Source organism: Telopea speciosissima, chromosome 5, assembly GCF_018873765.1.
Source record: "Telopea speciosissima isolate NSW1024214 ecotype Mountain lineage chromosome 5, Tspe_v1, whole genome shotgun sequence".
In the NCBI taxonomy this organism is placed as follows: Eukaryota; Viridiplantae; Streptophyta; class Magnoliopsida; order Proteales; family Proteaceae; genus Telopea; species Telopea speciosissima.
This window is the reverse complement of record NC_057920.1, coordinates 3,750,598-3,764,555: the sequence shown is the minus strand read 5'-3', so window position 1 is coordinate 3,764,555 and position 13,958 is coordinate 3,750,598. Positions and strand designations below refer to the sequence as shown.

Here is a 13,958-nt window from a genome sequence, read left to right as displayed (position 1 = left end):
CTAACTAAGTTTGTTATGATGGCTTCATTGTTTTATAGCTTGGAATTCAAATGTTGAAGAAATTTTGCAGTGTTATCAGATGTTCTTGTTCAAATGGTATTCATTTTCATCATTTTGTTTTTGTTATTTAGTATTGTTTTTCCTTGCAACGAATCATGTTTGTTTAAACGTAGAAGTGAAGCGAAGCACGAATAAGGGAACATCCACATTAGCAGTGCCAATACCTTTCTTTGTTTGTGCTCATCATCCTAACATTAATAAAACAATGTCATAATAACATTAAAATTTACACCTTAATGTACTTATCATAAAATAGTACAACCTTTGATAAGAATTTTGTTTTATTTTTCTTTCACAATTTTACATCAAATAAAGTTATAAGTACTTTACATATATTTAAAATTTCTTTCAGATGTATAAATATTAGAAGAGTAGGGTATTATACCAATTGTCATAACCATATGTAACTTTAAAGATCTTCAGTAGTGATGGATGTTATATCTTGTATAGAAACCAAGGAACACCACCTCATATAGTATAATATAAATGAAATTATAATATGATTCAATACAAGATAAATATAGCATAATATACCAAAATATAATATGATACAAAATAAATAAATATTGCATTTATCATTGGGTAAGGGATCGTTAATTGGCACGACCATGGTGAGCGACTTGCTTTTAGGGCATTTTTGACCTAAGATCGCGAGTTTTAGGATTTTTTTGGATATTCGTAAATAGGGGGAGTAATGATTCATGGACTACTATCGTACAAAAAAAGTTCACATTTTGCATTGCCGACAAACAAACTTTAATCCTTTATCATATGTGTGGTTCAGGTCGAAGCGTGCCGCCTTCAACGGCGTAAGGTATGGGATGCTAGGTGATTAGGCAAGTGGTGTGCCCCAATCGATTTCTGGACAAAAGGGTATGATAGGTATCCAATGCGAGTCAATTAAGATTTATAGTTACCATGAAGCAAAATAAGAAGAAAATACCACATTGTCATATTAGCATACAAAAAATAGAAAGTTTAGATGAAATTTACATTTGATCTATTTTTTTAATCCTTAGGCTTGGCTTAAATCTCATTTTAATATTAATTTAGGTCAATATTTTTCAAAGAATCTAAGTGGAATTCTTCTCAAAATCTAGTATTCCACGAGCTCAACCCCCCCCCCCCCAAAGTAGAACTTCAAACCATAATCTTTTTATTTTTGTTCATGACAAAAAATATATATCATCTTTAACAATTGGCATGGGCTCTAATTTGTTGGTGTTGTGATTATATATAATTAATCATTATATTTCTTTGTGTGCATTTGTTCATTTTGAAGTTATTCAACGATTCAACTCATCAATCTTGATTTGAATGAATCAAATAATCGTTATGATCTTTTAATCGAAGAATCTTGATTCGGTGGAGCGAAGCAAAAAAAATTCCAACAAGTGAGTACCTCTTTCTTATTTTACCCTTACATCATATTATAATATGATTCAATACAAGATAAGTATAGCATAATATACCAAAATATAATATTATACAATACAAATAAATATTACATTTATCATTGGGTAAGGGATCATTAATTGGCACGACCATGGTGAGCGACTCACTTTTAGGGCGTTTTTTTACCTAAGATCGCGAGTTTTAGGGTATTTTTGGATATTTGCAAATAGGGGGAGTAATGATTCATGGACTACTATCGTGCAAAAAGATTTCAGATTTTGCATTGCCGACAAACAAACTTTACTCTTTTATCATATTATATTACATGAAATAGGTGTGGTTCAGCTCGAAGCGTGATTAGGCAAGTGGTAGGCCCCAGTCGATTTCTGGACAAAACGGTATGATAGGTATCCAATGCGAGTCAATTAAGATTTATAGTTACCATGAAGCAAAATAAGAAGAAAATACCACATTGTCATATTAGCATACAAAAAATAGCAAGTTTAGATGAAATTTACATTTGATCTATTTTTTCAATCCTTAGGCTTGGATTAAATCTCATTTTAATATTAATTTAGGTCAATATTTTTCAAAGAATCTAATTGGATTTCTTCTCAAAATCTAGTATATTCCATGAGCTCAACCCCCCACCCTCGGAAGTAGAACTTCAAACCATAATCTTTTTATTTTTGTTAATGACAAAATATATATCATTTTTAACAATTGTCATGGGTTCTAATTTGTTGGCGTTGTGATTATATATAATTAATCATTATGCTTCTTGAATATATAATTAATCATTATGCTTCTTTGTGTGAATTTGTTCATATTGAAGTTATTCAACGATTCAACTCATTAATCTTGATTCAAATGGATCAACTAATTGTTATAATCGTTTAATCGAAGAATCTTGATTCGATGGAGTGAAGCAAAAAAATTTCCAACCAGTGAGTACTTCTTTCTTATTTTACCCTTACATCATTTTACAACAATAAAAATATACATACATATTTTTATGTATATATGGAAGGAAACATTTGAATATTTACTTGATTTTAAAGGGTTTAACAATTAGAAGAGATGTGTGCTTCCGCACTTTGATGGTTTATTTAATAGAAAAGAAATATTATAAATAGTATAAGCTAATAAGCCTCTTACCTAGTACAAAATATTGCATTCTATTCCACCATGTTGTTTCTTATTTTCGGACTTCTCCAAAGGGAAAGTGGGTGACAATTAATTAGTGAATGAGAGAGTAAGAGGGCTCTCATTGAGGATAGAAGTTTTTGTTTTTTAATAAAAAATTGAAGCCATTATCACAAAATATTTTTATATTTTTGAATTTTTGGTTGGGTTGATGGTTGACACGAGAGAGGTTTGTCATTTAAGACAGAAGTTGTTTAAAATAAAATAAAAAAATGAAGCATTATTACAAAAATATTTTTATATTTTGGAATTTTTGGTTGGGTTGATGGTTGACACTCCCGGGAAAGACTGAGAAGGGAGGGGTTTCACATTTAAGATAGAAGTTTTTTTTTTTTTAAATAAAAAATAAAACATAATTACTTAATATATTTTTATATTTCGGAATTTTTGGTTGGGTTGATGGTTGACACTACCAGGTCTTCTCTACTTCCACCCAAAGTTCCAAAACGAAACATTGTTGGAAGCGAGAGAAAATGGGAGATGGCTTTTTCACTTGACACATGCACGATATCTAAATTGCCCAATCTAGAAACCATAATCCGTCAATTTACTAAATTGCCCAATTTGGAAACCTTAATCCGTCAATTTACTAAGGACAAATCCCTTTTTATCCCCAACTTCCTTTTTCTACCCTTTTATTTCTTCTTCGCTCACCGGTCTTTATCGTAACATGTATTGTTCGACACGTGGCTTCTCCCACATTCCTTGGACGCAGTCGTCACGCACAAACTTATTTGCTTTTTGATTCGTGCAGTTTCTGACCGATTTAACGAATTCGAGTTCCTGGGAAGTCAGAAAGACCGATCTACCCTTACCATTAAAGCCATTGCCTTTTGAGTCCCTGTTATAGTCCCCGACTCCCCGTTGAGGTTGAAGATTATTACTGTATGACTAATCTATCTTTTTTTTTCTACCTAAAAAAAGACTAATCTATCTTTTCCCTTTGGAATTGCATTTTGGAAAATAATCTATTTTTTTCTGCAACTAAGGGCCAATGTCTATAGCAATAGTAATCAACCTGAGCTTCTATGCCCTAAGGGAAAAAGTTTTTGTTTTTGTTTTTTTGTTTTTTTTTTTTTCTTTCTATTTTCTATACCCCAGCAAGGGAAAAGAAAAAAATGAAAATTCTACAATCTGCGCATGAGAAGCTAGCTGAACATGTCGACTTTGGTCAGTTTCTATTTCTCACTCATAATCTAAGCTAGTAGAGCTTACCCAAATGTTCCTTAACCGGGGATTAGTAATGTAGAACATGGAGGTGCTCATTAGTAACTAGAGCGGTCCAGTGAGCGAAATGAGAAAGGAGAGCCAGAGTCCACTAGTAGGCCCCTTTGCTTTCTCTATTCTCTTATTTTTCTTGCTGGACTTAATAGTCATATGAGATGATCATCAGACTAAGGAAGAACTATAGAACTTAACAATTTCTTTTACTTTTTATGTCATTAAAAAAACTAATAGGATACATAACGAATATAATGGAAATTTCTAAGGAATATGCTCCCTAGGGTCACATGTGATGATCTCTAAAAGTAACTCAAATCATGCATGTCATAAAATTTTTGAAGGCATCTCATGTTTATAAGGTTCTAGGGTTTTCAACAGATTTTTTTTCTTCTGGCCTTCCCACTAATGCCAAGAAGAAAAAGATTTCTCAATGATAAAAAATTAAAAAAAAAAAACTCAAAATGCTTTTCTTACCTCTTTTAAACATGTGCAAGTTTGCACGAGGAGATGAGCATAACCAAGGATCCAAATTCTTCAACAGATATGTGCCATGATTTTTTATGGGCAAGAGATTACTGCCTGGTTGTGTAGACTTTGTACTAGCACGAAGAATAATGAGAATGCACGTAGGGGCATAAACATAGATGTTATTTTTTTATTTAAGGGGGCGAGGCGGTAACTTCATGTGCCCCTATGTTTGGGCATAGGAGCCACACGATCAAACAACGTTCTTTTTCTCTTTTTTTAATAATAATTTGGACTACTAGCATATAGCCTTCCCCTGGTTTTGACATGTTGGAGTTCTAATTTTTTTTTTTTTTTTAATAATTTCCACTGTTAAACTTATTGATAGTGTTTTTACCTTGTTCAGGAGGATTCAGGATCAACCCTAATAAATCATTTGTGGTGTGAGTTTGCTCCATAATGTGGTGTAAGCCCTAGTGAAGCACTTGGTGATAGCTAGGGTTTGCACATTGTATTCCTTAAAAATAATATATATATTTTTTACTTTATTGTGTAGGACTCTTATCCTTTTCTTTTTTTTTTTAAAATTGGTGACAGAGACGTGCAACCTGCTAAACCGCATAAGGATGCATTTGTCATTTAAGAAAGATAGGGGCATTCCGACATCGAAACTGAAAATTACAGCTGCCGTGTTCGTCTCCCACGTGTCGGTGATCTAAATGACAAACAGTACTCCATAAAAAATACAAGAATTATAATACTGACAGGATTGCACCATTTTGGGATTCTACAGTGAAATCAAAACCATTAAGCGGTTTAGTAAAGCAAATACCACTCTGGTTTTTCCAAACTAAGTGGTTACAGTATCCTGAAAACCGCTTTTTGGCCTTTCCTTATAATTTTAAAAGCTGCTGTTACCAAAAAAACAAAAGACATCACAAAGAACAATCTCAGAGCCACCAAACTGACGAAGAGCTCATTGTATGTAGAAAAGCTCTGATCGCCGTCATTACAGGTACAAACCCAAAGTCCTTCCCCGAAAACTTCAATTTTTCTGTTCGGATCGCTATTTTTTTCATCTTCACTAGGTTATATGTTCCTCTACTGTTCTCTGATTTAATATTTTATTTCTTCGTTTTTCCTTTTGATGATGTTTTCTAATCAGATCTTAAAGCTGAAACTCTCCTTCTTACCGCAAATTTAGAGAGAAAAAGAGAGTGAAACCCTAACTATCTGAAGCAGTAGGGATGGGGAGAGGAAAGATCGTGATCCGAAGGATCGACAATTCGACAAGCAGGCAGGTGACTTTCTCAAAACGAAGGAATGGATTACTGAAGAAGGCTAAGGAGTTAGCTATCCTTTGCGATGCCGAAGTCGGTTTGATAATCTTCTCCAGCACTGGAAAGCTCTATGATTTCGCAAGTACCAGGTCTGATAATATTTCTTTTTTTTTTTGTAGTTCTTCATATTTTTAATTCTCGCTTCTACCTTCTCTCGTTTTGATAGAAAATCTAAAGATCTAGCTGAATGTTTGAAAATCATATCCTCGTTAGAATTGGTATTAATTTCTTTACTAAATCTGTTGATCGAATTACTTTCTGTTGAAATAATTCAAATTTCCTATACTGTCTCTCTATCAGAATAGTTAAAACTTTTTTAAGTCTTTGAAGCGTGCTTAGATTGGCTGTGATTAACGCATTGCATGGCACTGAGACTCATCTGAGATCCTCAGAAATTGGAATTTAATTTCAGTTCTTATTATTGATGAATGAGTTTCCTTTGTGTTGATGGTGTCAGAGATATTTAGGAATTCACTTCTATACATTCTTTCTGATTAAGTGAAATTAATTCTTCTTCCGTAAAATTGCGAATCTCTGATACAGCTTTTTGGGGATTCCTATTAAAGCTGATAGTTGGTTGAGGTGTATGTATGTATGTATGAATGCATGCATGCATGCAGTATAAATGTATGCATTAATGCGTGAAACAAGTTTTCCATTTCTTCACTAAGTTGGGAACTGACATACAAGTCAGTTCCACCTTACAGTCCTTGCTGGATTAGCTACTTTTGGGCTGTGGAGAGTTAATTCATAAGATGATGACATGGGAAAAAGAACCATCAGCCTATCGAAGTTAACTGTGTTGATGTCCTTCAACATTACAGCATGTGAGAGAGAGAGGTTGGAGTTTAGCTACAACTGTCGAGAGAGGGTTTTCCAGTCGATGTACATATCGGCCGTACTAGTTGTGTTTGTTTTTTTTTGATTTAGGAAATCTTTTCTACCCTTAAAAGGAAAAGGAGCCAAGTCCAAGTCCAGTGCCAAAGATGTGGTGGAGTCTATGGAGCATGTTGTGTAAGAGGTATAATAAATTAACCATTATAGAAATTAGTAAGGAAGGGGCAAGGGTAAAATTAACCATTTTAGAAATTAAGGAAAGGGCAAGGGTATTTGCTAGCTATAACTAGGATAGATTGACTAGTATTTTGAATTTTTGATAGTCTTTTGGTGCTTCCTATAGTCAGTAAATAAATATGCTTCACATATAGTTCACTTCAAAAAACATTTTCCGATCCCCTCCATATATTCCCTAGATAACAAAACTGCCCATTTAGAAATGGCATGACAACAACATTCACAGACCTATTTACATAAATAAAAGAGCAGCAGTCAAAATAAGTCTATAGAACAAAGATAGTCAACACTATGGCGAAAATCTTTGTAAGTTTGACGTCCAGGTTGTAGGATCAAAGAGGCATCAGATCAGAACCTGGCAATCTAAGTGGAGAGTAACTCGGCCCGGGCCAGCTCTGATAACACATTGAAGACCTAATCTTAGAGTAAAGACCTCACCAATCAATGATGAACTGGAGAACAGATGACCAGTGGCTACCAAGACAAGCTTCCCAAAAGAATCCAGAACAAAACAACCAAACCCTATGGCTATTGGCCTATCTGACATGGCGGCATTTGAATAGATGAGATGGAACACTACAAGGGCAGGAGAATCACAATGTTTTGAGGGAACAGAATGTTGAGAGCTTGATGACCTTAGGATCTATGTCAATTAACTGGTTAATTTCCTCCACTGAATGGTTATTTATAGAAATATAAGACCCAAAAGGAAGAAGGGTTACACGGAATACCCTCACATTTCATTGCTTCCAAATCTTCAAAACAATTATTGCATGCGCTGAGAAGCACCTCCATCGCTCTTACTTTGATAATTCTAAGGTTTTCCCCCCACTTAATAATCCAAGCATGAAATGAAAATTTTGGGCTAGAGGAGGATTTCATGGAGACACGAGGCAAACTAGGCCTACTGGCTAGTGGACACTCGACAAGTGCATGCTCCATAGTCTTAGGGGGCAAGTCCATAGCTAAGGCAAACATCAGATAGAAAAATCTACCGGTGATTTAGATTAACTATGACATCAATAACACTAAGGCAAGCTTTCCAAAGGAACAGTGGTACCTTAAGTGGAATTTTAAAATTCCAAAAAATCTTCCAAACCAGTCTAGATAAGTTGGAACTTCGGGCCGCTTAGTGAGAATGAGGGGCAAAGGAGGCACCAAGCGTATATGTAGATTTCACTGTGAACTGTCCATTTGGATGCGGGCCCCAACAAATCCTATCCTAGTATCCTTCAGAACTTTAGAGGAATCTTGCAAATAGTGTCAACCACAAACTGTACAAAATGTTGTCCTAACTTTGTGACATCCCATTGAGCTGATGATGTAATAAGTGTTAAGAAAACAATACCCAGAAGTGGCGATTTGCAGAAGAAATACGAAAAACAAAGAAGAACAAACACACAGGATTTATGTGGTTCACCCCCAAAGTGGAAGCTACATCCATGGCTGAACAACAAAACGAATTTCACTATTCTATGGAAATGTTACAAAGCCTCTCTTACAGCCCTCTCAGAGATAAGAACATTATATAGAGAAGCCCTAACCAGAGGAAGTACAGAAATACCCCTGAACCCAGAAATTGCCAAACCGGACAGGGTCGGACCAAGACATAACATATATCCCAAACTATATTGTTTCAAAGATTTTGACGAGCCCAACACAACACCACGCCTTTGGAGTTGATGTACGTCATTTTTCGGCAATCCGAGATTGTTTTGAGGCCGAAATGACCCTTCGAAGATCTCAACCACACATTCTGAACCGAAATTAGGCTTCACCAATAACAATAACCTCCTAAACCACCATACATTACAATCAAGAGGCCTAGGGGAGTTTACCTTAGAATGGTTTAGATGTGGAATCAACAGGACTTCCCATATATGAATAGATCTGCAATTACCAACTATCCATAGAAAGCCCTGTTGGAGAAGGTCTTTCAAAATACTTCTCCAAGCTCAAAATACTCCTCCAAGCTCAGGAAGGTTTATCCCCTGGTTGTGCCTAAATAAAAGACCTATTTGGAAAATAGATGCTCTAAAAAAGCTTTGCCCATAGAGAGTTTGGATTGGAAATCAGATGCCACCCAAGCTTGGCAAGCATAGCCACATTCGGAATAGTAAGATCTATAAAACCCATTCCACCTTCAAGCTTGCACTTACAGAGACAGTCACAACCACCCCCAATGGATTTTCCTTTCATGCTGTCTCTAACCCCATAAAAATCTGCATCTTGCTTTCTTTTACTCCTGAAGAATTACATTTGGAATTTTGAAATGAGCCATGGTGTACATGCATGAGAGTTGCAACTGCCATTGCCATCAACCTGCCATCAACCTGAATTTTCTCCTAGTTGGAGATAATAAGCTCTCTGTCCATCCTGCAATATATATATATATATATATATATATATATATATATATATATTTGATAGATCGTATCACATTTATGCAAAAGAAGAAAAAGAAATATATACAAGAGGTGAGGGACCCAACTAAACAACAACAGAGGCCCTAGAGCATAAGGCAACACGTAAGAACGAAAGGAGAGATGCCCACAACTGACATTGATTCAAATGTAATATGGATACCCCCACTGTTCCATAAGCCTACTATTATGGATTGAAGGCTTCCCTTGGAAGGTAATGGAATCGACACCTCTTCAAAATCTCAGCTTTGATCTCCCAAACTTGTTGAGGATTCTATCTTTGATGTTTTAAAAGGCTTCTTTCTTATATGTATTGAGCACATACAATACATATAATACGTATTATATGGTTAAAAAATTGTCAGCCTTGCCTCTTCACTGCAATTACTACAAGTACTTGTGTCTCAAACCTCTCTGTCTCTGTGCATAAAGCAAATATGCAAGATGAACTGAAAACTGGGCTAAATCAAAGGATAAAAAGACAATTGAGGAGAATACTGGAGGGGTAGGCAGTCATTTCAAAGGGGTAAAGAGGGAGATAGACATTGAGACACAACGACCGCTAGCGTGCGGCATGCAGGCAGCATGCCAACCTTTTCCCAAATGTTTATTAGGTTCTAGGCAGTGACCTTTAATATTTTTGAAGATGAAAAATAAAATGTCAAAATTAACCTTTATCTTTAAAGAATATTATATGAATGGATTACGAAGGATAGAAAATTAAAGTACATCATTGTGTCTAAGTTACGCACTACTTATGGTTTATAGATAAGGAAAAACGTTTCAAGAGCTGTTGGAGGGAGACCCTTAAAGACATTTAAAGATAGCGAAAAAGATTGCCATGACACTAAAGTGCAGATTCATGTGCACGCTTTGTCTCGTCCCACTTGTGGACCCCACATTTCTCTCCTCATTAAACCCCCTACTGGACAACTTGATTTCCAACCCCCTTATTGGTGGGAAACTACATTCTGACGTCGTAGGCATCCCTCTCCCTTAAAGATATCATTGGGGAGAAAGTTTTGTGCTGGAAAGTGAGTTGAACGAAAAGATGACATATTGGAAAAAGATGTTATTTTTTATTTTAAATAAAATGTTTGATTAATAAACTTGTAAAAAAAAAAAAAAATTTGGTAGAAAAAGAATTCTTTGAAGGATAGAATATGTACAGCTTAAAGCTTCAGATTTACAAAGATCATGAAGTCATGGAATGGAATTTGGTCAAATTGTCACACATATAATAGGCAGGGCTTTCCTAGCCAAGGCATCTGAAACACCATTCATAGCCGTGGAATACATGGAAAAGAAATAGAACCAAAAGAAGAGGATAGTCTCCTAATATCTAAAATTACAACATAAATTTCATAGGGTGGAATTCAGTTCTAGTCATGGATATTACAAATCACCTCCTTGCAATCTGATTCTACTTGAAGTTGAGTGAAACCAGTAGCCACAACTTCTAGAAGAGCACTTCGAATTGCAATAGCTTCACCTTGAATCGTCGATCTAAAGCGAAGAGGAGATGAGATCGCCTTCACCTAATAGCCCCTATGATCTCTGAAAATGAAACCTACGCTACCTTTTGAAGTTCTATTTTCTAGCACTGCATCACAATTAACTTTATAGTAAAATTTATTCAATACTAAGTAATTAGGATGTGAAGGATAAGAGATAGTATTAGATGACCAGAGGTTAGTAGGGTGCATGTATGTGTGTGAATAGGTGTTGTAAGATGAAATATTATAACAAAATATATTCATTTATTCTTTCCATTTTAAATAAAGGGGTGTAATGAAAAATGTAAATTTTATATAATCTTAAGAAATTAATTTAATAGTGCAAGATAGTAAATAAAATGTTTAAATTTTAATTAATTTAATGGTGCAAGAGATTTGAGGAATAAGAGTGATTTGCAATGAATACATTAAGTAGAGTACATAAGATTTGATAGAGATGAAAAGGAAGGAATTTATTGAAAGGTGATTTTTTTTTTGGTAACAATTGAAAGCTGATTCAATTGGTCAAATTATTGTTTACATCTAATGCCTTTTAGGTAGAGGATTTCCCCACAACACAGTGTGGGAAATCTCGTATGCCACACCAATGGCGGCATGGAGAATGGCATCATCACATGGGACCCACATGGATAGGAAAAAAGAGAGAAAATAATAATAAAAAATCCATATGAGAGGACAACAATACAATAGCGTCATGGGAAAATTTCCCTCTTCCTTGTAATAGAAATTTTTTTATAAATCCTTTGATTTCTCCTTCGAAGCATACCCTACTTTATTTGACTTACTATATATTATACTTTTTACCTTGTTATTGTGGTCATCAACATTTTTGAAGTTTTACCTTAGAAAAGTTCTATAGATAGTGCTCTTTTCTGCCCCATGCTATTAAGCATTAGGGCTGATATTGGCTATGTTTAATTTTAGTTGTCAAAGTTTTTATTCTTCCACTTATTTTTTTCAATGAATATTTTATCATGTAATGTTATGCATGATAGAAATGATAAAAGGATTGTATTTCTAATCTATGTATTCAATTGTGTATGAGTACAATATATATAACCTCTAGATCACAAACACTCTCAATCATATCCCTTAGATTACAATCAGTCTCATCATATGCCTAAGATTACTCCTAAAATCATTATAGTCAATGAAATACATTAACTTTTAGCAAAAATAAATAAAATGATATACATTGACACCCCCTTCAAACTCAAGGTGGATCGAAGAAAACCAACTTGAGTTTGGACCCCAATGAACGAAAACAACAATAAGGATGCGTTTGATAAATAGATCTGCACGTAGCAAATGATGAAAATGGCACTCGATCTACTTCTGCTTGATGCGTTCATGAAACACGTCATTGTGAACAATTTAGGCGGCACTATTGTTGTCATCGTATAGAGGAGTTAGAACTGAGAAAAAGACACATATATCCTAAAGAAGCCAGCAAAGTCAGAGAAGTTCAGAAGTTGTATCAACAAGAGCACGGTATTCATCTTCAGTGTTGGAACAAGCAAAAACACTTGTTCTTATTACACCAAAAGACAAGCGAGTTGTCAAGGATGAAGCAATAGAGTGTTGTAGAACACTAATCAATAGGATCACTTGCCCAAAAAGTATCAAAATAAGCCCTCAACTCAAGAAAGGAAATTGGGGCATATAGTAAGCCATGAAGAAGAATGCCCTCGATGTATCGAAGAATTTGAATAACTGCAGCAAAATGCGTGGATCATGGGCTAGTCATAAACTAACTTTCAAGATGCACATCATAAGTAATGTCAGGATGAGTGACTATTAAATACGCAAGGCTACTGGCAAGCTAAAGGAGTATCAACCGTTTTATTATTAGTGATCCCTGCATGGGATAATAATCAGAAGCATACTTGGTGTGAGACATGACATATCCATCAATGGGAAAGGGGATTTTCAAAACCAAGAAAATATCGCAAAGCACCAAGATCTTTCATCTAAAAATACTGATTGAAAGAGTTTTAAGGACTGTATCCCTGCAAGGTCATCCATGTAATAAGCATATCATCCACATAAAGGAGTAAAAGTAAAGTCTCGGAAGCACAACGAGATGAATAAAAACAACATTGTTATGCGGGCTCACGAAAAACCAAACTCAGAGATTGTATGATTGAACTTGGCAAACCGTGCAAGAAGAGTCTTGTTTAAGGCCAGCCATAAACAATACACCTAATGAGGGAGATGCCGATATTCTAGAGGTGGTTTCATGGTCACTTCTTCCAATAGATCACCAGGAAGGTGTTTTTAACATCCATCTAAAAAAGGGATCATTGACAGACAGATGTCATGCAATAAGAGTCCGGACAGACATGTCTTGTAATAGTCAAATGTCATATTCCTAATTATACCTTTTTGCAACAAGACATGTCTTATATCACTTAAACGATCCATTAGATCGAGTCTTGATCTTGTACACCTCATCTCATAGAGCATCAAACTCATCTATCATTGCTTTTTGCCAATGAGGATTAGTAGAGGATTCACGGAAGGAAGTAGGTTCATGTAAAGAAACAAGGATAGAAAAATAACAATGGAAGTTATGAAGATGGACAAACTATTTTCGTACCCAATCATGATAATGATGAGAAGGGCCGCGCCGCTAAAAGAATCCATAGACAACTCATTACCACAAGGCTAGGGACTTACTGAGTTTATAACTGGTGAGTCTGGAAGCGAAATGATAATAGGAGATTCAAGAGTAGGTGGTGTTATTGTAGAAATATCAGTCATGACTCATGAGCCGATAGAGAGAAATATCAGTGGGGGCAGAAGGAGGGAAAAAAATCTAGTATACAGTCTAGAAGGTGTAGAGTGCGGAAAGTTCAAGGGAAGTTAGAGAGAAACTAGAAAAAAGAGTGTTTCTCTGATACCATGATAGATATGATAGAAGGTTTGTATTTCCAATCTAACTGTTATGTTGGAATGTATATAGTATATATCCCTGAGACTACAATCTCTCAATTATATCCCTAAGATTACTCAGATTAGTATAGTCAATGATAAATGCATAAAATATGGACAACTCTCTATTTTTTATTCAACTAGCAATCCCCTCACATAGAGAATCTACAGACCAAGGTTATTACTCTTCCAAAGAATTAGAGATGTTAACCCCAAAAATAGAAAAGAATTAGAGGTGCTTTCTTCCGCTCTCTCCCCTTCCAATCCTTTTTTTTCTTTTTTTGGGTTTATCTTTTTAGTTTTTAGGGAGAGGGTCCTTT

At 35.2% G+C, this 13,958-nt stretch overlaps 1 protein-coding gene across 1 annotated transcript in view; it reads left to right on the top strand.

Moving 5' to 3' along the window:
- The first annotated feature begins 5,519 nt into the window (after positions 1–5,519).
- The window catches only part of LOC122661987 (MADS-box transcription factor 23-like), a 62,617-nt gene continuing 54,178 nt past the window's right edge, over positions 5,520–13,958 (top strand). The window contains exon 1 of the mRNA XM_043857522.1: positions 5,520–5,779. Coding sequence (XP_043713457.1) covers positions 5,598–5,779 — 182 coding nt within the window. The 5' untranslated portion in view covers positions 5,520–5,597. The remainder of the gene's footprint in view (positions 5,780–13,958) is intronic.